We start from the raw sequence: 25,000 nt of genomic DNA on the forward strand, positions 1-25,000 counted from the left end.
TATATATATATATATATATGTATATATAAATATATATGTGTATGTATATATAAAAATAGAGAGAGACAGACAGACAGACAGAGAACTTCATATCATAGACACCTATCGCTCACCAAAAAAATGTCAGAAAAGTGGCATTTAAATTACTATGTAAACAGTTATTATCACTAGTGACAGTGGGAAGAAAACAGGAATAGAATGTCAAACTTCTGAGTAAGCAAGAGAGAAAAAAATGTTTATATCAGTAGTAAATAAATGAAATCTTAAAAGAGACTTACCAGAACTATTAGGATCGTAACAAAACTTAGTAAATTTTAAACCAAGTACACTTTCTATTCGAATAGCACAGCTCTGGGTTAAGTGTAAAATAACAACAGGACGCCGATAAACAAAATTGTATTCACAGGACTTGAATTCCAAAGGAAAAACTTTAAACTCAGTGGGTTTATCTTCTCCTAAAAAAGCAAATGACACCAGTTAAATAGCACCATCTAAATTAACAATAATAATGCTGAGGTCATATACATGAGGGGAGTCTTCTGCACACTAAATACAATATGGTAGGGTTTCACATAAATAATACACTAAGTTGAAAAACTCCAATCAACTGCAAATATTTAAGCAATTAGTGAATGAAATCTCCCTTTTGCTTTCACCTACTGCTTTAAACTGCAGGCCACTCCAATGTGCATTGTCTGTATTGTCCAAAAATTACAAAATCATCAATCCAATTAGATTTAGTTTAGAGAGACAACAGGGTAACACCATTTGTAAGAGGGGTTGGGAAGGTGAAAAGGGAGAGTGAAGTATAGTATCAGAATAAAATAGGAGACACTAAGCTAAGTTAAGAGAAGTTAACCAAATAACTAGCAAAAAGGATATACATAGACCACACACCACTAGTAGGTCCTATCTATCTGTTTGTCTATCCATCCATCTACCTATATCTTTCTTAAATCCGTCAAACCTTAAAAAAAAAAAACCTAACTTTAGAACTTTAAAATTCTATCACTTCATGACTAAGATTTAAAAAAAAAATCCAAGATTCATGGGGAATTCTGAGAATTTTGGGGATTTTAAAAAATAACTGTGGTAATTTCTGCATTGTTCCAAAAGTCCTTCTTTCTCTTAAAATCTAACCCTATCTCTTAAAATCTAACCTCAGCATTTCATTTCTCAATTGTTACTCTCTTTTACTTGTTCACTTTCTCCTGTTCATAAGTGCTTTGACTTAGATTAAATTCTCATAGCTTAATGCCCCCTGTTTTATTCTGATACTATACTTCACTCTCCCCTTTCACCCTCTCCTACTAATGGCATTACCCTGTTGTCTCTCTATACTAGACCACAACTATGTTGCCCGAGATACTCCAACACATGGTCCGATTAGAGTTACCTCCCTTACTCTGTTTTTAGATTTTAAACAATTGTAAAGATTTTGCTCAATGCTTGCATAATCATATTTGTATTTAGTACGCAGGAGACTTGAGATATTTTCCTTCGGTCAAAATATTATTCGTAATCAGTGTCATTATACTTCAACTAGATTGAAGTTCTGAAGCTACAACTTAAATTCTTTAGATTACAAAAAAAAATCTTTTTTTAATTGCGGTGCTCTAGCATGGCCACAGTCAAATTATTGAAATAAGTAAAAGAATAAAAGAATATATCTCAAATTTCATATACAAAATTAAAAATATAGACTTACTAGTAAATTTAAATAACATCCAGTCAGAATTTAGCATCACTTCTCGTGGTGAGCTGATATCCACATTACCAATCCGTAAATTACGTGTCTGGAAGTGCAGCTGATCAGGATTAAAGGCAGGCTCTAAAGGATCTCCATAAAGAGAGCTTTCATCAGCTTCATCCACTTCCATATTTTGTGCACCAACTCTACTGACCACATTACCAAGCTGAAATGAAGAAGCAAAGGACATTTCAGGCAGAGCAAAAACACACTTATATTAATTAATTCCAATTCACATAAGATCCAATGTTATAAAAGTTAATAATTTACCAGTTGGTAAAAATTAATCTTACACCAAGATTCATTGATACAGAAATCATTGATAAATCACCTTGAGGATTTTTGTTAGAATCCAAACTATCGTGTGAGCTTCTAGTACTGTATATTTAGAGTAGATCTAGGAATACAAACACCTCTACAAATTACAATAAATATCAATGATTCAACTTGCAACTGTTTAACAAGTTTTACTCCAAGAAACTGAATGCCTGATCAACAGTAGCATTATTAATGTGACCACTAGATGCCAAGAGTAATCTACAAACAATTTGTCAAACTACAGTAAGGAGAATAACACTGGTCATATGATGTCCAGATATATACAATATTGAATACTTGACTATTTGTCCAAAACCTAGCAGTGCAATGACAATTGTAACAGCAATCTCAACTCTATAGTTGGATAAAATATATGTAGCAGACTCACCTCATCTTCCATCCTATTGCACCGAGACCGATTAACCATAGACAGGTTGGTAGAAATAGCAGGGAATATGGGCGAGTCAGGGCGATCATTCTCTTCAGGACTATCAGACTTCAAAGAAGAATTTGTGGCATTACTGTTGAGTGAGATCCGGGAATTAGGGTCCAATACTTTGGATTGATTCTCTGACGATTCTGCAGCAGCTGGTTCATCATCATCTGATATAGTAACTGTTTCTGAAAATTAAAATACCATTAAACTATTATGAAGACAGCATATACCACAGAAATATAAGTTTATTATTTCTAACTTCTCATTTACCTTCAAGTACTATGTCCCTGTATTTAGCCATTTCTATACCAAAGTGGGCATAGCTGGCCAAGAATTCTGTTGACGAATGTTACCACCCCAACTGAAAATGGCCAAAATAACCTAATCACATTTAAATGAGAATTTCAGTGCAAATCTCATTATTACACTTGTGCAAAAACATGATTTCACAATGTAAACAATTGAGTTGCATTACTCTTTTACTCATTTCAGCCATGCAGCTGCGGTTATATTATTTTAGAAGATATCTGAGAACAGCAAATTTTTGGAGATTTTTTTCCCCTATTTTTCCCCATTTTAATTTTCTGAAATGTTTCACTCTGGACAAAAACTGGAAACTAGTTTAATGTTGTCATGTAGTAAGTTTGAATTTGAAGTATTTTTTAAAGAAGACAGAAAAATCTAAGAAAATATATAGCAAACATGAAAACCACGTGTGTGATTATGAATCGAATATTTCTACCTCTGAAAGTGAAACAATTCTGACAACAGTTCCAAAAGCAATGAATTTGCAGCTGAATATAGTAAGAATTCAAAAACTGCTTTTTCTTAGTTATTTTTAGGAAGATATTATTCATAGCCAGTCTTCCCAAGGAAATGAAATAGTTTATTTTCTAAATTTTTACTTTCAAGCAATTACTTCAGGAATGAATCATTACACAGAATATACAGAGGTAAAAGAGATAGTAAGAGGTTTCATGCATGCAAGTGAGTGACTCTGTGTGTGCGTGTAAATCTTTATAAACTCGATATTTCTATTTCCAAAAGTGAAATAATTCTGACAACAGTTCCAGTAGTGATAAAAAAGATTTAAAAAAAAGAAGAAAAAAAAAATTTTGCACCTGAATATAGTAATAAACTAAAAGCCATTTGTCTTAGTCATTTTAAGGAAGAGTCTTTCCAAGGAAATAAAACCATTAGATTATTTCTCTAGTTTTTCCTTTGGAGTAATTAATTACTGCAGAAACAAATAGTGAAGCAGAACATAAAGAAGAAACTTAGAAATCCAAGCATTTTTGAGAAATATTGTGTGTGCGTGTGTGTGTGTAGATATATTTTTGCAAATTTCCTTCATTTGCATTGTGAATCATTACTGTGTTTTTGTGTATGCATGTGTATTTCATTTCCTAGTTTTCTTCAAAGACAAATTCCAGTATTTCATTCTGTTTTACCTGTATGGTACACCTGTCTTATGTGTATCTAGGTCGACAGATAATCCAGTAATTTGCACAGTTCTTCTCTATTAAAATTTTGTTATATATTAAATAACTCATTTTCAATGCTGATGTGTAAACAAAATTTAAATAATGTATTTTGTTCAATTTGCCTGTATTTACATGTAATTAGATTTACTTTGAGATGAAAATAAATTAAATAAATTTGGTTAAGAACCTTTTGATTAATTGTGTTCCAAAAATCACATTAATATGTTGATTAATAAAAGAAAAAAGAGCTGTTTCATGAAACCGGTCTAAATTCAAGATTATTTTAGAATTTAATTGAAACACATAAGGGGGGTGTCTCTCAGAAACATAGTAACAAAAGGGTTAAGGGGCAGACAAAACATTACAAGGTAAAGAAAAGTGAAAGAGAAATCTACCTGGAACTGGTGGCTTTATATTGTGAATAGTAATAGATTTCCGTCCACGCACAGCCTGTCGAGACCTTGGATACTGTATTGGTTTTCCAGTTGTAGGAGAGCAATTTATATTACTTGACAATGATGCTAATGTAGTCTTTAGAGAATCAGTAGCATTGAAACCAGATACACGTTCCATTGGCTTCTTAGGGTAAAATACATTTTTTTCTATAGCTGAAGTGTGTTCAGATTTCTTCACAGAACATGTAATTAATTTCTTTTTTGACTGTAAAAAACTGATAGCTTTAGGAGTTTCAGTTATTCGTTTTTTACACCGATCACATTTTTCATGTAATCTACCACGATTGCCACAACTCTTGCAAACTACCATTGCCACCATCTCCTTGGACTGGAACAAGATTAAAAAATTTTTTAATAACAAGCTATATTTAAACAGATAATCAAGTAGAAGTTTCAAGTTTAACCTGAACCACATATTGTAAAATATTTCTCAAAATATTCTTGGCATTCACCATCATCATTGTTTTTATGTTCACTTTCTCATGCTCGCTATGGTTGAAATGAATCCATGGAGACAGATTTTCTACAGCTGGATACCCTTCCTGCTGCCAAACCTCACTTTTTCTAAGTAAAATGATATTTTCCTCTGGCCAGAGCTGTTTTTAAAAAAACTGGAAATGAAGGAAACTGCTTGGATGATGGTGACACTAATTTACAACTATCATGTGATATCAAGACAAAGAAATGCAGATGCACGCACATGAATTCATTTCTATTTACCAAACCCACTCACAAAGAGCAGTGGGATTAAACCCAAAACTACATAACTGGGAAATGAACTTCTCAGCCACACAACCATCAATAAAAATCATGAATACATCATGATTAGAACCCTAGCAACTAAATTATACATATATTTAATATATTAGAGCAGGTGGGTATGGCTATCAATCCATGAGCTAAGAAATGACTAGTCATTAGCTCATAGTAAATTTTGTTATCTTGGTACATAATGCTAGAGATGGATCTAGTGAAAACAGAGTTTAGTATGTGAACATAATAAAAGTTAGCAACAAAATCTCTCTCTCTCTTTCTAGGAAAGGTTGTCTGTAAAAGAAACGGGTGGTGCTGTATGATTGTGAAACATAGGTAATAAATAAAGAGGATATACAATGACTGGCGACAAAAGAGTAAGGTACACAAAGTATGAAATGCTAATTTAAAAAGATAAGGCACATAAAAACCAACACTGAAACAAAAATGACAATGCAAATGAATCATAACAGGTTTCATTCAACAAAATGAAGTTTGCTACAATAGCAATGCACAAATAACCTACATGTAAGACTATAATGTAACTGAAGTGGCATTTTTTTCTTTTCAATGCTGCCAACATGCGAGATCAATGAAAGATACCAACTTCTACTCATCTACATTTACAGTGTGCCAGTACAAATAAGTGAACCAAAGGTGAAGCTTTTATGCAACTCCACTATCTGTTAAAAATATCACATCTTGCTACCACAGAGAAGGAAGGACATTTTGAACAATGTAGCCCACTGCTTGAAAAATAATGAAAGAAAATGGGCACAACTGGAACACCATCGATCAAATGTCTCCTGAATCGGAGTTGACTTGAGGCTAAACAACAATAAATTTTATGAGCCAATGAGGAAACCTCTATGTAGCTGTTAAACCTGTTAAAAATAGACAAAACTCCTTCAAAGCACACAGTGCTACCTTAAAAAAGGAAGGACACACTAGACAATATAGTCTTGAGTATACAAAATGAGATGGTCATAGTTGGATTGCCTCAGATCATAAGTCAGTTCAATCAGATTGGTCTGAAGACTAAATAATACCAAGACTTCTTCAATTCAATAAATGCATGAGTGGCTTGTTCTCCAAGCAGATTTCTAGTAGCTACTTCAGTTCAAATATGGCAACAATATACAACTGCAATGAAACTACAAATGTAGGTTTCCTAAAAAAGAAAAATGTCACTACCAGTGACGTTAACAAACAATATATATTTTTGAACAACTGCCCAATCAATATATTTTCTAGTAACAAAATAACTGCACAAGAAAGGAAACAAACAAAATTTCATTTTAACTTTACTAAGCTCTAATAGTTTCTTGATTCTGCTCGATATTATCATTGTAGCTGATAAGCTTAGCCAGGAAAACTAAAAACTGAATAGTAAAAGAATTTCTAATTCCTATCTGTTCTGATACTATCAATATATAAGATATTCCCGAATGACCTGACACTTCAACAGTTTTAATCCCATTGCTTACTAACACACCTGAGGTTAAACACAAAGGGGAAAACTGGAGAATAAAGTTGACAACAGATATACTCACAGTCGACAAACTTCCATCCATTGCAACGATTTTAGATGTAAGCACTTCTTCTACCTGATTTGGCAAAATGCAGTTAACTGTTTTTACTGAAAAATACAAATTTATTTTTAAGTTAAAATATTTGGAACAAAATGGAAACTATATATTAAAAACATAATCGCTGTAATTTTTAAGGATAATTTTAAAGATGTCTTTTAAAAACTAGAATAAACCAAAAGAATTTTCATATATAATATGCACAATAACTACTGGGAATTGAAAATTTTGAGTAACATAAGATTCAGCTGTTAGCTAAGTAAATAAGTGCATCTTTCCAAAGGAAAAAACTATTAATATTTATTACCAGAAGCTTAAGACTGATAATCAGAATAATTAGAAAAGCTTAGAAAATTTACCATTAGAACAATTTTGCACAGTTGATTTTTCTTCTACCTGTGAAATTTGAGATATGGAATTTGGAGTTTCAGGTTTAGGGTTGTCTGTTACCAGCTTATTGTTCAATGCTTTCCTGCTAAAAAGATATGAAAATATAGAACTAGTAGCCTTAGTAGTGAAAAAATAGCTCAATGTACATTAGAAAAGAGTGTCTGGAACATTTATGTTAATGCTAATGAAGGATTAAGACTAACTTGCTATGGTTACACATTGCCATGTCTCTTATATAAATTTTTAGAGTAAACTTTTATAATTATCTACCTTTCAGAGACTAAACAACCTTATTATATAACTGTCCTTTAATTTAATAATCTTTTAGGACTGTTGGGGAGTACACTGACTAATCTTTAAAAATAAATCATGGATTCTATGTTTGCAATATTAAAACATGTTACTGAAACAACCAAACTAATTAGGTACCAAAAACTACACTTCTCTTTAGGAATCTGAAATTCAGAATTTTATCACCTCAGATAAATTTTAAATTTAATATTTAAATAAGGGAATAAAGAAATACCAGAAAACTCAGCTCTGCAATCTTTGATATTATGAGAATATCTTATATACAATACACTAACTAACACATGGAAATCCAACTGAAAATCAACTCTAAAAGATGTGAGACGACATTCTCACCTTCTTGCAACATTAATATGAGTCTGAGGCCATTTCCTATTGAAAGAGAATGTGGTTTGCTGCAAATTGGCTTCACATGTTTGTTCTCTGCAAGAAATTGAATAATTTTCAAAAATGAAAATATTCTCTACATAAACAAAACAATCCAAAATCTGAAACACCTGGAAAATCCAACTCAAGAAAATGTTCTATAAAATCAGAAATTTTTATAAAAACAAGGAAATCCAAACAAATAAAAAAGAAAAGAAAACGTCCTATTTTTCAGGTTCATGTTCTAAGCATTTTGATCTCAGAACAAATATATGCATGGCTGTGTGGTGGAAAAATTTGCTTCCCAACCACATGGTTTGGGGTTCAGTTTCACTACACAGAAATTTAAGTGTCTTCTACTAGAGTTCCAGGTTGACCAAAGCCTTGTGATGGGATTTGGAAGATGGAAACCAAAAGGAGATTGTCATGTGTATGTATTTTACATTTGTGCTCACTTCTACAAAAGTTGCAACATACAAGCAGTGTTGTCAATTCTGTCAAATTGTCCACTAACTTCACACTTTCAATGCCATGCAGAGTAAGAGAAAAACAGGCAAGGGTTAGCAACAGGAAAGACATCCAGCGGTAAAACAATATCTCAATAATATATTCATCTAACCCTTGCAAACATGGACATAAAACAAATGAACATTCATCATTCTTTGTTGTAGTCAAACCAACAGTATGTGTAACCATTGTACAAAACCAATTTGACATATTGTTTAGTACTGTGAGTGATTAAATATCAAAATATCATCAGTTGCCAATGGTGATATCTGCCATAGGATTGCAACATTTCCTCAATAAAATTAAAATTAACAACGGTAGTTGTTTCAGGAAGCTCATTCTGTGGTAAAATATCAGGTTCAATAATTCATGCAACCTATTTAAATCTGCAGAACCTTTCAATGCAGGCTTGCTGGAGGAGAAAGAAATGCAGAAATCTGAATGAAAATGAAAATATGACAGCCAATGGCTTCTACCAGTAGTTCAAAGAGATATCATGTTGGCAGAAAAAAATTTCAACAAGCAGCTAGCATTCTCAAAAGGATTCAGAATTGAAGCAAACACTACAAAACCAGTAAATATGCTGACATATTTTTGGAGCAAACTCTTTTTATATTGATTTGCAAATTAAGATACATATGTGGATTAAGAAATTTAAGATACATAAATCAAACAAATTTAGTTTCATCTTTTAGTTCAATGATAGCTGCCATATATTGCAATGTTTAACTAGAATAGTGTTGTATCTATTTCAAAGTTAGTACTCAGTAACATTGTAATTTAAGTGCAAAACAGTTATTTTGACTACTTTCAATAAACAGTATAAAAGAAAACACATTGGTTTCTACTTGTAACTTATTTGTATGGTACTCTTGTAGTAACCCACACTGAAAAAAATGCAGCTTCTGGAATTCCTCCTAGTTCACATTTTGCATATAAACCAACAAAAGTTCACACTAATGTCATCAATCTGGTAGAGTGTAGTAAAATCATGGATATCATTCTCCTTGCGTAATGAAAAAAGCAAGGGAAAAAAAGCAGACACTCTGGATATATTTCTTATTGGCTATTCAAGAGTAAACATAAAAATATTCTTGAGGTGGAATGTGAGAAAGTTGGGTGTATTTTGTTTCCTCAATAACTTTTATAAGATAATCTGTTGAGTGGATTAACTGTTAGAAGTGCTATAAGAGGCTTAACAATACTATTAAGGTTTCTTCATAGGAAACAACTAGAAAATTTTGGAATCTTATGAGAGGAAACAAAAGTTATTACAGTTATGTCCTTCCAAATAAATAACAGAGATAAAGGAAAATGGCTTTAGCTGTAAATCAAAAGAATCAACAGTCTAATAACTATTTCTAATTTTGACACAAGGCCTGTAATTTTTGAGGTGGCAATTAGTCAATGCCATTAAACTTAGTACTTGACTGGTACTTTAACCTCAAAAGATGAAAGGTAAAGTTGACCTTACTGGGATTTGAACTCAGAATGTAAAGAGTTGGAAAAAATACTTTAAGATATTTTAACCAACACTAACAATTCTGCCAATCCACTACCCTAAACAATCTATTAATAAAAACCTATAACAGGATTAATATATTCAGAGATTAGCAGGAGCACTAGTTTTCCAGGAATAGTTCTTCATATGGCTCCCAATGACATTTAGGACCACAACCATGCATCTGTCAGTTAATTTTAATTTTTGTTTTTCCAATTTGAAATTCACTGTTCATAGTTAACAAAAATTGGGTGGTTGCCATAAACTGGATGCCTATGTATTGTTTATGAACTAGGTAGAATGTGGCAAGCCAATGTTTTTAAATAGAATGCATCTTTTAGAAATGTCACAGGACAATTAACATATACATCCATAATATATATTATATAAACAACACTCATACTAACAATATTGTAATATTTGAGATATACAATCATTATATACTCTATAAACAACATTCATACCACCAATATTATACACTTTCATTTTTGAAGTATGTATCAGGTAGAAAACACTGAAGGCACTACCTAGAAATCAAATGCTTCCTACATTCTCCTGTTGGTATAGAAAGACAAATGAAGAAAGAAGCTGTAAAAGCAACAGTGATAGTAATTTGCAGTTTTTTTTATGATACAGCAATAAGCAGTTAATCCATGGAAATTAATGTTCTACAGCAACAAACAACTTTTCAATGGTTGCACTACAATGAGGAGGTAATACATCATGAAACTAAATTTTTATAACTTAGCACATAGTAAACAATAACACCAAAGTGTATGCTATGTTTGTCTACAGGCTTTAACATTCAAAAATACTATTTTTATACTTTTGACTTCTTTCAAAAATTTTTTGAGTGCAAAAGATCCTAAAAAGCAGCTGAAGAGGGGAGAACATCAACTCCTAATATGAAATATCATTACATCATAAACTTGAAGAATATCGCTTACCTTGTTGGTGTCTTACACTGAGGAGATTTCTCTGGTTGTAAAGATTTTGGAGTTGTACTAAACTGTTCAACAGAGTTATTTCTTAATACACTACTACGAGATGTTTGAGTACTGCCACCTCCACCACCAGTCATGTGCTGAACTTCGCTAACTCCAATATTTGTTAATGCCATCAAGTTCTCTGCTTGGCCAACAGAGTCTATATAAGACAGTGAAAAAGTATTCAAGCCTTATTGAAAAATGGTTAATTATAACAGAAACAAAAGAAAAAACATGATTTTAATTAAGGAAACCTAATCAGATCTAGACAAACAATATAATCAGATGACACATGGTTTTCAATAAATTTGTGAAGTCTAACAATTTAATAAGAACTCAGAACAATTTATTCAACAATCAGGCAATGACCTATGGCCAACAATTTAAACTTCAGATATGTGAATACATTCTAGATTGTGGCTGGAATTTTTTTACAATTTATCAGTGAGGTGGATCAAAAAAAAAATGTCAAGCAAAATAACTGAATCAGAAGTTCAGCTTTGTCATTGCAAAACACAAAAGTGAACCAAGGAGAGTTTTTTTTTTCTATATTTCAATAAAACTAAAAGCTTCCCTCTAAATCTAAGATGAGAGAATGCTGTCAACATATACCAGTATAGTGAAATATTTTCATCCTAAATCATTTTATAAATTATATCGGTTAGTTAGATTTGTTGTTAACCTTAACTGTTTAAACCCTGACATCATGTGAACAGCTGAATTACTACTCAAATTCTGGTATAATATCATAACTAACATTTGAACGAGTATCATTTTCACCTTGTAAGCTTACTTTGTCATATTCTTCTAACTGAAAATCCCCAATATTTTAATAATTAGAAACATTCACATCACAACTATCCATCACCACAGTCCGCATTTATTCAACTAGCAACTATTGTTTCCAAATCAGCGCAACAGTAATAACTAGAAAATATCTTGAAACTCAATAGAGAATTCTACACAGAGGGCTATGTTCCTTTTAGCTAATTGAACAACAGTTGCAATTGCAGGCAAGTATCATTTGCAAAGTTATAAATGGTATAAATACCAGAGAAAATTCATCTGCCAAACACTCACAACACTCTAACAACAGTAATTAATCCATATAATGTAGAAACATATTATTGCTTAGAAACAAAATGTAGTAGACATCTGCTCATGTATATGTATTTTCAAATAGTTACTATCATACCAATCATCAGGGTTCAAAAGTGTTAAATTTAGAATTTCAATCACCATGATACCTAAAGTTAAGTAGTTAAAGACATTACAAATATATACTCATTTACACAACTGCAGAAATTAACCTACCTGGATCCTTTATCTGATTGCCTTTCACAAACGCTGGAAACTTCATGTCCTCGTGCTTCAAGAAATACGTATCCTGATCCAAAGGTCCACCACCATCAACTCGACAAGTGGGAGTAGCTAAATCACTTGCTAACCTCCCAAATGTCTTTGACATATTTGCTTGCCATAAAGACACACATTTGTTCTTGAATAGAGTCTGTCTGTTACTAGGTGAATTTGCTGAGAAGCCTACTTGTGAATGAATTGAATGAATTGAATGGTAAGGACTATTTAATCGAGGGCTCTTAGCAGGAGATGGAGCAGGACATAAATCTGTCTCTTTCACTGTCTGACAATCAGATGATGCTGTTTCAACATCTTCACAGTATGCCACATTTTTCACTATTTCGACTTGCTGCTGTTGCTGCTGTTGATGTTGAAGGCTGTTGGTCTCTAGTGCATCTAGAACCACAATTTCCCTGAATTTGGAAGGACAATTTTTAAAATGTTAATTTAAAATCAGCATATAATATATTTTGCTTCCAAGATTAAATTCTGTTTAACAGATACAATAAATGGGATGTCATCATTTCAGTTCATTTTGACATATTACCACACATATAAATGTAACTGTATTTCCTTTCTGAAATAATTTTCACAAAAAAGCTTATTTAATTACTTTCATATAAAACTCTAATCAAAAAGTGTATAAACTAGATAAGAAAATTATAAAGATGTAACTCCACAACTACAGATATTAATACTCACAACAAACTGATAGTAAAATGGTGTATCACAGTTCAAAGTATACTACTGCAGTACCACATCAACTGAATGCACACTACAGCATGGAAAGTTATTTAAATTTGGTTGCTCTTTCTTTTCTGTTTTTTGCACATGTAGCAAGTCAGTTATAAAAAAAAAAACTTATATTGTTACTAGTATCAATAATATGAACTGCACCCAAAGATTTAGCCTAGTCTAAGTAGAGAAATGAAAAATGTGAGCTGTGTAACTCAAAAGCAGTTCTGCAAAACTGTTGATAAAAATACTGTTGTAAGTAAAAGGTAAAAGCACAAATGAAAAGTGTGAGTCATGAATGAGGCCAAAGCAAGAGCATATTGTTAAGATAAAGACCATAGGTAAAAGCCACTGAGATGTGCTGCTAAAGAGGGGTTATGCCAAAGTGAGGGGTTCTAAAAATAACAAGATTTACTCTTTCTTTTCTAAAAGCTTATGCTTGAAACAGTCCATCATTTTGATTAGATCATTTTTTATATAACTTTGACTTCTGCCAATAGTAGTAATAAAGAATATTCAGTCCAGAATATGGATGGTTTAAATCTGTCATGAGACCGCTATCAGTAAACAATTTTCATTCAATAGAAAGCTAGATTTAATGACACTGCTTCTTCAAAAAGAATGCAACAGTGTAACAGTTGTTGGCACTCCGTTACTTACGACATTGAGGGTTCCAGTCGATCCGATCAATGGAACAGCCTGCTCGTGAAATTAATGTGTAAGTGGCTGAGCAATCCACAGACGTGTACCTTTAACGTAGTTCTCGGAGATATTCAGCGTGACACAGTGTGACAAGGCTGACCCTTTGAATTAAAGGCATAACAGAAACAGGAAGTAAGAGTGAGAGAAAGTTGTGGTGAAAGAGTACAGCAGGGTTCGCCACCATCCCCTGCCGAAGCCTCATGGAACTTTTAGGTGTTTTCGCTCAATAAACACTCACAACGCCCGGTCTGGGAATCGAAACCGCGATCCTATGACCGCAAGTCCGCTGCCCTAACCACTGGGCCATTGCGCCTCCACAGTGTAACAGTAAATGTTTTCGAAAGGAATACAGGTGATTCTAAAGCCAATGGTTCTCAAATGAATAAGCTGCAAATTAAATATGTGGGTGTGAATGCCATAAATAGTGGACACAGGTGATGCCGTCAATACTAAATCTGTTTGGGAGGAAGAATAAAGAAAACAGGAGTGGATCAAGCAGATGATAAGTAGCATTACATAGGTGGTAGGGGGCAGCAGTTTAGTGTAGGGAGATGATGGATATAGTGACAATCAAAAGGACAATGATGGCAGATATGTTTAAGGCAGTGTGAGCTGGCTGAAACGTTAGCACGTCAGGCAAAATGTTTAGCAGTATTTCGTCTGTCACTACATTCTGAGTTCAAATTCCGCCGCTGCACTATAAGTACACTTGTGCTTTGATTAGAATCAATAATAACAAGGAAGCCTAGCGTTTGGAGAGCAGTTGAAGCTATTATAGATGAGGATGTGATACAAAGCATTCATAACAGGTTTGAAGGCTTTGTCAGGTTTAGTTAGAGTAAGGTGGAAGTGTGTTGTATTTGTGATATTATGTTCCTATTTTTCATTCATAGATGTGAGGTGCATTGATTACATGGAGAGGACATGTACATGTGAAAAATTATAACATAATTCATACTATGACACTGGTCTGAAACTATATCAATATAAATCATGCATTACATCAAGGGATAGGATTACAATGGTAGCAGTGAATAGAAAAAAACAAAACTGTTTATTGAGATGAAATAAGTCAACTGTTAACATGAAAATTTTGATTTGATGGATCTGCAAATTTTGGTATTTGCATGAATTGTTAGCAAATTTAAGTAAACAGAATAATAATGTACTTTATTGGTAGAAGTACCATAGTATCTATGACAAGATCTTGTGCTCATTAGCTTTAGTTTAATAATCCAGCATCTACAACAGAAGCAAATTGTTCTTGTCCAACATTGAAGGAGAATTTAAAACAATGCTTTAGACAGACAAATTTGTCAGTTTATTTCAATGAGCCAGATCATTGTAGCATTAAAGCAAACAGTAAACAGAACTGAGAGGTACACCTAATGTGGAGATATAAGAAATGGAAATTAGTGTATGGCAAGGAAGAGAGAAATTTAGGAAGAAAGATGATCCGCAAGGTCCATGAAAGAGTGTATGTAACAATTGATGTAAAATATATAGAGCAAGAAATGTAAGGATAGCAAGTTAGGGTCTTATTTCTACCAATTATCCTTTTCTATCTGGGCCTAAAATAGAAGGAAAAAGTTAAGTGTGATAGGCAACTGAGGACATAAATATAAGAAGGGATTAGCTAGTACAACTCATTTTTTATGACAGGAATTTGGTTATTGTGTCAACTGGACTTATCTGAGCAGGAAAAAACAGAAAGACCTGAATATTGAAGATTTCAAGAAGTCTCTGGGTAATATTATATACTTTTAAACCAAAGAAATGAAATAATCAAAAGCCTTAAAGTATGTGCGAGAAGGAAGGAAAAAGCAGATGATACAGGGAAAAGATGGGGGATAAAAACTGTCAAAGCAGTTAGATTATTTCCTGTTGAAGAGAACAAACACAGATACATGTGCAAATAGTAATAGTTATGAGTTAGATGTGATTGGAGAGCACAAAAATAACTGAGACTAGTTGACTAGTGAAATTTGTATTACTGTAGTGCAGTGGTTCCCAAAGTGGGTGGTATTGCGCTCATGGGGGCAGTGGAAAGTTCCAAGGGGGTGTTGAAGAAAAGTGGGGAGATAATGGAGTAGTGATACATGTAAAAAGTAGGGTGATAATGGGGTAGTGATTCATGTAAAAACACCAAAATAATGGGTTCCTTAGGTTATGTTTTATTCGTAAAAATACCGTTGCTTTGAATTTGCTTCAGAAAGAGGTCTGTGTTTGTGGTGGTTAGTTGGGGTGTGGGTGCTAGGAATGTGACTGGGGGTGGGGGAGCTGGGAAAAGTTTGGGAACCACTGCTGTAGTGTCCTCTGCATTTTTATGAATGGCACAGGATTATTTATTGTAATCGATTGGGATTTTCATTGAGGCCAAGAGAGCAAGTGACTTTTTGTTTGTTCAATGTTAAAATTTTACATGGTTGACACTAATAAGGTAATCAGAAACTACATGAATATTTCAAATACATGCAACTGATAAATATAAATATGTGTCAAGGAAATATTTTACTTCAGAAAATTATTGTAAAGTTTCAATAAAAAAAAAAAAATTCAAGTTTTAAGGATTTTTTTTTTAGGTGGACCAGTGATACATATATATACATAACCACATTTTACTTATGCATTTTTTTATGCCTGCATGGATTTTATAAACTTTGGACATTTGCCTATTGGTGGAGTAAGACTTTCCACAGTAGGAATAAGAAGAGATATTTGCTGTCAGAGACAACACAATGTTTATTATTAATCCATTTTACTATAGGTATAATGCCTGAAATTTTAGGGAAAGGGATCAGTTACATCAACCTCAGTGTTTCACTGGTACTTAACTTATCAACCCTAAAAAGATGAAACGCAAAGTCAACCTCAGCGGGATTTGAACTCAGAACGTAAAGACAGACAAAATGCAGTTAAGTATTTTGATCGGCATGCTAACAATTTATCAGCTCACTTGAATCAGCATCAGACTGAAATAATAATGTGTATATCCTATATTATATACAATATTTAAATTACATAATCAGTATTTCAGCTTGTATATATTACATTTCTAAGAAATACTATTTCCACTTGATAGAAATATCATATAGTTTGCTATCTCAACAGTTTTTCTAGTTGTTGCAATATATGCCATCATTATTATTTACATTGGCATAGCATGGAAAGGTCTAATGAATTTGAACATATGAATGCAAGATTACAACATGGATACCTCGCTAGATGATCCATGGCAATGAATATAGGGGATAAACAGCAATTGGACATTAAGTACTGCACACTAAAGAAAAGTTGAAGCAAGAAACAGTCTAAAATTTAAAATATAACATTGGTCAGTGGACACAAGAAGTATCACAACTTAGATATTAATACAAGTACAAATGGATAATATATGATAGATAAAGAGGTGCTATGAATTGATAATAGTATGAAAATTTGGATGAAGAAGAAAGTGGAATGAAGTAGTTGGTCAGAATGGAAAGTTTCCATTACACATGAAATAACACAAAGAATTAGATGTTAAATGCATAATTATTGAAATTTGTTTTAAAAGTACTAATGAGATGGTAATACATTACTACTAACACAAAGACATATTCCTTAATTTGTTTTGCTTATACAATATTTCTAAGAAAACTACCTATGAACCTGAGATAGGCTAATAGGAGGAAGAACCATACACTTTATTTATTTCTAAACTAGCAAAAGTTGGAAGTTTAAAGATATTTTCATATATACATTTGTTACAGAGTGGAAGTGATACTTAGATTTAGCTTTGTTAATTAAAAACAAAGTAAAAATGCTTTGCTTACAACAGAATAGTTCTTGCTGCATAATTCAACTCTTGATATTGTGGTTTTAGTCAGAGACTTTAAATAACCAGCTACAGTGCCTCAGATTTACAGAGAAATGAATAATTATGTGTATATATATATACATATGTTGTTGGCACTCCGTCACTTACGATGTCGAGGGTTCCAGTTGATCCAATCAACGGAACAGCCTGCTCATGAAATTAACATGCAAGTGGCTGAGCACTCCACAGACACATGTACCCTTAACGTAGTTTTCAGGGAGATTCAGCGTGACACAGTGTGACAAGGTTGACCCTTTGAAATACAGGTACAACAGAAACAGGAAGAAAGAGTGAGAGAAAGTTGCGGTGGAAGAGTACAGCAGGGTTCGCCACCATCCCCTGCCGGAGCCTCGTGGAGTTTTAGGTGTTTTCGCTCAATAAACACTCACAAAGCCCGGTCTGGGAATCGAAACCGCGATCCTATGACCACGAGTCCGCTGCCCTAACCACTGGGCCATTGCGCCTCCACATATATACATATATATAAATAAACTGGACCACAGCTTACCCAGCATCCATTCCACTTATTTTGGCCTGAGGTATAGGAGGTGTGCCAAGACTTGCAGTAATAGGGGACACTTGCTTGCAACCAGAAGTCTGTCGTGTGTTCATTGCATTTTGCATAATATTCCCAGATTGGTTGAACATTGGTTTGAACCAGCTTTTTGGTCGAGTGTCTACACAATAAAGACGAATCAAATGGTTAACATTTAAAATTAAAAAATTATAACATATGTCCATACATACATACATAACATAGGTTTGTCGAAACAAACAGGAAAATAGAACTTAAAACCTCTGCGTGTGTGTGTGTGTGTGGGCGCGTGTGTGTAATTTTTATTATCAATTACCAGAATATCTATATCTGTATATGCATGTTCAGTTTTTAAGCCTGTTTTTCCAACTGGCAGAAGGCTGATCAATGCCAATACATGACTCTTGGCTCACTCATAACTTATGCAATTGATAAAAAAAATGCACATACATGTACACACACGCAAACATATATGATATACACACACTTATGCATGCTTGTATACAATAAAATCTTGACAAAAAGAATTAAATTGTCCACCATAAAAGCATCATTATCATCTTTTAATGTTTGTCTTCCATGTTGGCATGGGTTGGACAGTTTGACAGGAGCTGGTAGGCCAGAGGTATGCATCAAGCTCCACTGTCTGCTTTGTTGTGGTTCTTAGAGCTGGATGCCCTTCCTAGTGCCAACCACTTTACAAAGTGAACAGGGTACTTTTTGTGTGGCAACAACACCTGCGAAATCAACTTACAAGATAAAAATCCTTCAACTGAGAGGGGCAGAGGTATTGATGGAAGTGGTTTTGATCCAGGTAATGAGAGATAAGAGTATGACAAAAGAGAGAAACAGGTATCATACTGTAGGGATACAAGGTGACTCTAGTTGGGAAAAGCAAGAGTGAAAGTAAGAGAAAGCAAGAGAGATGGTGGTGTCGTACTAGGACATGCTCACTCACAAGGTACAAGGAAATGAAAATAAATGAAATGGTAAAGGATTGCTCAGGGTACTTGAATAGGGAGTTCATGAAAGTGCAAAAGAGGGTAAAGGGAAAGGGAAGAATGCAGTGAGTGGCAAAACATGGGTATATAGGGAAGATATAGTTGGCAGGAGGAGAAAAGAAGATAGACAACAGAGGAGTGTTGGACTGCAGAAGTAGGGAAGGAGAGATAAGCATGGTGCATGAAGAAGAGATGAAGTTTGGTTCAAAACATCACGCCCCTCTTATTTGCTAGATACAACAAAGGGGTAAGTAAAACTTAAAATGAGTGCTATTTGGCTGATGGTACCAAGAGAAGACAAAAGGTCACAAGAAACTTACAGTAAAGTATTGGAGAAGGCAACTGTGTTCCTTTTGGTTGCCTATTTCTTGATTAGGAAGTGAAACTAAACTAAGAAGGATACAGAGGCATACTAAAACAAAAATAAATGAAATTATCATTTTATCATTGAAACCACTGCAATAACTATTGCATTGGACCTCAATCAATTCAATACCAACTACCCAGCTCTCTCTCTCTCTCTCTCTCTCTTTGAGTGTTCAGTTTTGACTCTGTTTTTCCAACTGGCATAAGACAAAGCCCTTAGCTATTTTCTAAATAGAGTATACCTCTCTTATATTTTTCCCCATTCTACTACACTTCATATGTTGAAACTGCTGGACTGCTTACCAGAAGTATGTAAAGTAAAACGCCATTTCTTTACAGTGATGGTGTTAATGAAGACATGAAATAATAATCACACATGAAACAGGCTTCTCAGTTTCCACCAAATTCTACTTGCAAGGCATTGGTCAGTCCAAAGATATAGTTGACAATTGTCCAAGGTGTAATTTCAGTGAGACCAAACTAGAAACCACATGGTTACAAAGCGAACTTTGTAACCACACAACTACAATATATGTGTGTACATATTCAGCTCTTGATCCATCCAAGACAGTAAAACAAAGGATTGAGATAATCCTAGCAAATAATACCAAATTCTGTAATCCAGTAACTCCCAAATTATTTACTGTTTGTTCTGCCAGTGGAAAGACGAAAGGCATAGACAACCTACAACATTTGTGAAGTTAGACCCCTTCAAGTGAAAGAAATTGGTTTTGCAAAAGCAACTCATTAAAGAAAAAAAATCAACTGAAAAAAATGAAAACACTTATGAGCACTGATTGGTCTGCATGATTTCAAACCTTCCCTATCTCAAATTAACATACTATAATTTCCCCCTGCTGTACTGCCAGCTATAACTTTCTCTCTACTGAGCCACTTCTACTGCCACTCATTACCTATTCTTGCCCTCATCACCCATCCATACCTTTGTCTATCTCTGCTAATGCTGCCTATTTCCATCTGATTCTACCCCAAACAGTCCTGCCTTTTCCATCGTTCTCTTGTGTTTTTCATCCACTCATCTTACTTTTGTCAACCTCTACTATTGCCTATCACTTATTCACCCCAAATAATCCTGCCTTTTTCTCATCATATTTTTTTGATGCCACTGTTCTCTCTTTCCTATTCCCTTTCTTAGTTACCAGAGCAACAGTACACACCCTAAGATATAGAGTACTCTCAACAGTTATTGTGTACAAGGCACCCACTCCTGTTCTGGTGCTACAGTAGATCCCCCTACCTCCTGCTGTGCACTCTCTATACTGTTTAATGAGCAAGGCAAACACTTTAGTGCCTGAACTATGAAAAACACACCCAGTACACACTGTTAAGTGGCTGGCAAATGAGCAGAGAAAGTGTAAGGTTGTGCAGTTTTCCCTTGTCAAAGAATACTCAATCTCTCTAGTGTTGGTCCCACAAAAAATGAAATGCACCCAATACATTCTGTAAAAAGCTGTAGAAACCAGATCAAATGACATACATGAGCACCAGCCTATATAATCAGCAACCTGTCCAACCTATGTCAGAGAGGAAACCGGACATATAATAATGATCTTGACAAAAACATATCCCAGCTTTAAAGTTACTCACAGTCACTAATGTAACCCTAAGTAGCTCTGTAAACAGTACACCTACAGACAGAAGCTGATACATTTTCAAGTTGGAACTTCACATACATATAACACGATTTTAAGTTCCTTCTCTCTAACCCATTCTCCCTATGGTTTCAAAGCCACTACATAAAATCACCTAAATCTAAACTCTAAGGGCTTACTAAGAGTTAGGACTTATTCTCCATGTTGTTATGTAAAGTAGATGAGAGAAAATATTCCTCCTTGGATACATTAACAGGCTTAGGTAATATCCAACAGATTATCTAGTACCTGTTCCTGACATTTACATGAACTGGAACAATCTAGAATAAACTGTTCAGCCCAGAAAAGCAAAATATCTAATGTGGATTTTGAACTCAGAACCTTTCTCTTTAATTATGTAATGCAAAGAGGAAAAGCAGTACACAGCTTTTTGGAGGCCTTTCAAGCTTAGAGGTTGATGTTTAACTTAAACTTTTGCAAACTGAGGTTTTTAGAGGAAGTATATACTGAACTGAGAGTGAGTTCCAAAAGTGAGCAAATTGAAAAAAGATTGAGTGAAGTGTTTGTTATAGATCTTGTGTGAGTATGAGACCATAAAAATGGTCTGATATGTTTGTGTACATAGCAGCTACCCTGCTTTAGATAGATGAGCAGAGCTCTAGTGAAAGGGATAAGGTCAGATTCAGCATTAAGTATTTTCTGACTTTAACAATCCAATTACCACTAGATGTAAGAACTTCAATCACTTAAATCTCAATAAAATGGTTGTTCTTATTCAGCCTTAGATAAATCCAGATCAAACAAATTCCAACTGTGACTTTTGTCTTTCCCTATGTACAGGGAATCCAGGACCTCAGTAAGAAACAGTAGATTGGGATTTGAGAATTTGGCTGATGCCTTTAGCAGGTCAAATGATCGTGTAGAGTCTCCCTCATTGACTCATCCTATAAGGGAGTCAGTTATAGAGGCATTTCTATCATAATATTAAAATTTGGCCACAATATAAGACCACATATAGCAACTAATTCTTCAACCTCTTTCTTTTCTCAATAGATACTGTGATATGGAAACAAGCAGGTATATCAACAATCTTTAAACTATGTCCTATTTCTAATCCTGTCAACAATTTGTTACTCTTACATACAATATCTATACAGTTCTGTATAATGACCAGCTTATATTTCTTAGTATAGGTCTCACAAAGCAAAACTAGACCAATAGAAGATTTTCGCTCAAACATTAATCTGCATCAAAACAATAATTTCAGTGTTATTTCTACCACCAGTTAGGGTGTTCAGAAAACATTTTATTTGCATTGCCTTTCCTCCTCAAAACAACTGAATAAAAAAAATTAGCAGCACAAATTGTGAACAATATTTATTAAATCAGTCGTCAAAATAATGACAACCATCAACAGCTAGAGACAGCATTGTCTGATAAAATTCCAGACTATAATAAATAATACTTAGACAGGTGTAGGTATGGTTGTGTACTTAACAAGTTTGCTTTGGATTCAGTCACACTGTGTGGACCTTGGGCAAGTGTCTTCTACTATACCTCTGGACCAACCAAAGCCTTGTGTGTGTATGTGTGTGTGTATATACACACACACACACACCTGTTTAGTGTTGACTGTCAGAAAAAAGTACTTCATATCATAGTAGAGATTAATAATAGGCAATGACAAATGTCAGAAACCTTTGGCAATATGCTGTGTTTGAATAGAAGACCTACCAAGCCAAGCTAAATTGTAATTGTGGTGGATACTGGTGTCACACAACTGGCACTTATGCCAGTGGCATGTAAAAGTACCCATTACACTCTCAGAGTGGTTGTCATTAGAAAGGGTATCCAGCCATAGAAACCATGCCAAATTAGATAGGAGTCTGGTACAGCCCCTAAGCTTGCCAGCCCTAATCAAACCGTCCAACCCATGCCAGCAAGGACAATGGACATTAAATGATGATGTTTTTGGTTGAATCAGTCTCTAACTACTCTGAGTTTTGCTTGTGGGTGACAAGAAAGTTACAACTGAAGAAATGGTGGAGTTTGTACATATGTATACAGGATTCCTGTCATATGATATGATGGTGGAGGGAGAATGAGATAAAGAGAAAAAGAGAAGCAAAAAAAAAAAGAAAAGGAAAAAACAGAAGAGGAGAAGAGGGAATGTTAATGGGAGGAAAATAAGTGTGTGTGTGTGTACTAGTGCCTCCTTATCTGGGCATCACATAATAGTTTTTTAACAATCTTCATTGTATTACAAGCAGTGTTTGTTTCCAAACTTCTGTGAAAACATGTCCAACTATGTGGAAAATATCACCTTACTTTTTTTTCGGTAACAAGTTGGTGACAGGAAGGGCATCTGGCCAGAGAAAATTTACCGTAACAAGTTTTACCTAACCCATGCAAGCATGGAAGAGGAGACAATAAAAAAAATGATGACAATACTACTTAAGTTAGAAGTTCTACAAAACAGTTATGGTGTTGTCCTGCAAACATTTTATATTTCTTTAAGTTGCATTTTGTAGCTTAATAATGTATGTAGCCTTCTTTCAATCACCTAGCAGAAAGTTAGATATTATCACATATATGGTTGGTCTGGTTACCACCAGAGCATACATTATGCAAATGTCAACATTTACATAACTACATGAACTATCCTAGCAGAGAAAAATTAAGTAAATCCAGTATTTTAGTTAAGTATAATGTGAAACTTCAAAAGCCTAGGGACCTTATAAATCTGTTGGGCAATATAGTCGTGATCAGTTGAGTTATTTACCAATAGATCTATAATAAGCATTAATATTAACTTTATTTTTTTTTAGTCCAATATTATCAAATTTTGTCATTAGGAAGTTATGATTTCTTCACCTGCTGCCACGCCATTATATTTTTACTCCATACCACCTGCAAAGAACTTGATATTTCATTGTAGAAACAAGTATTTATAACGGTCTAATTTTCTAAGCCTTTGATCATAAATAAATACAAGCTGAGCAACAACTGATTATAAATGCAGGTATTAAATTCCTTTTTCATTACTGACCGTCTTTTCTGTAAGGATATATTTATATTAGAGGTCGTCCAGAACTTGAAAAATTTTAATTTGCTTGATTTTTTACATTATCACCATTTTATGTCCATTTTTTTAAAAACTGGAATGGGTTCAACAGATCTCTCATCTTGCCACACACCATGATCCTTCTTCATCCGATAAGACACAACAGAGAAAAAAGTGGCTCTGTTGTTTTGTATGTCAGTTTTGGCATGATTTCTACAGCAAAAGTGTCCTTTTTATATTGTCTCTATTTGTTCCTTTCTTACATATTTTTTATACAAGTAGATTCTCTTCTAGTCACCACTTTACCATACTGACTGGCACAAGAAAAGTTGTCCCTTCAAGACTAATGTACTCCACTACTCTATCTTGTCTTTGTTCATTCCTTCTAGTTTGTGGTAAATATGACATCTTGACTCTATAATTGCTACTAGCTTGTCAGATGTCATTTTCTCTCAGATTAAATGAGAAATTGCCAGTGTGAAGGAAACAGTCATCCATAGTGCATCACAATTGTGATATTGATAATTTTATAAAAATTTCTATTTAAAATTAAATTGGCCAGTTATAGGAACATGGATTTATTTAAATCATCATATAACAGTTTTGGCCAGTAAGGGCAGCAGTCGTTGATATCATATGTAATAAAAACAGCTCATAATTAAAATTTGTCCTTCTTAGGAACACAATTATTTAAAATAGAGTAAAAACATTATAATATTTTATTTAGGAAAGCAATATGTTAATCAATTAAGAAACTTTTGAAGGAGAATACAAATATTATCAGAGTTGAATCTAGGAAAATAACAAGTATAAATAGAACACAACTGCTGTAATAATACAATTTCAAAAGCTGCAAAATAACGAGAAAAAGCAAGCAGAGATAACAATGAAAATCAGAGGAATGGGAAAATTTTATAAGAGC

The 25,000-nt window shown here is 33.9% G+C and overlaps 1 protein-coding gene across 11 annotated transcripts in view; it reads right to left on the reverse strand.

Annotated features, from left to right (window-relative positions):
* The window catches only part of LOC106881128 (sentrin-specific protease 6), a 61,296-nt gene that overhangs the window by 16,344 nt on the left and 19,952 nt on the right, over window positions 1-25,000 (reverse strand). For 8 of the 11 annotated variants that reach the window (XM_052978628.1, XM_052978629.1, XM_052978632.1 and 5 more), the window contains 10 exons: window positions 18,008-18,176; window positions 12,159-12,616; window positions 10,806-11,004; window positions 7,821-7,907; window positions 7,145-7,260; window positions 6,750-6,835; window positions 4,384-4,771; window positions 2,457-2,689; window positions 1,709-1,916; window positions 279-455 (listed from right to left, as the gene is read on the reverse strand). In XM_052978628.1, the coding sequence (XP_052834588.1) occupies window positions 279-455; window positions 1,709-1,916; window positions 2,457-2,689; window positions 4,384-4,771; window positions 6,750-6,835; window positions 7,145-7,260; window positions 7,821-7,907; window positions 10,806-11,004; window positions 12,159-12,616; window positions 18,008-18,176 (2,121 nt within the window). The remainder of the gene's footprint in view (window positions 1-278; window positions 456-1,708; window positions 1,917-2,456; window positions 2,690-4,383; window positions 4,772-6,749; window positions 6,836-7,144; window positions 7,261-7,820; window positions 7,908-10,805; window positions 11,005-12,158; window positions 12,617-18,007; window positions 18,177-25,000) is intronic. The other 3 variants (XM_014931392.2, XM_014931394.2, XM_014931393.2) reach the window with 3 other exon arrangements.

This window comes from Octopus bimaculoides, chromosome 2 (genome assembly GCF_001194135.2).
Source record: "Octopus bimaculoides isolate UCB-OBI-ISO-001 chromosome 2, ASM119413v2, whole genome shotgun sequence".
In the NCBI taxonomy this organism is placed as follows: domain Eukaryota; kingdom Metazoa; phylum Mollusca; class Cephalopoda; order Octopoda; family Octopodidae; genus Octopus; species Octopus bimaculoides.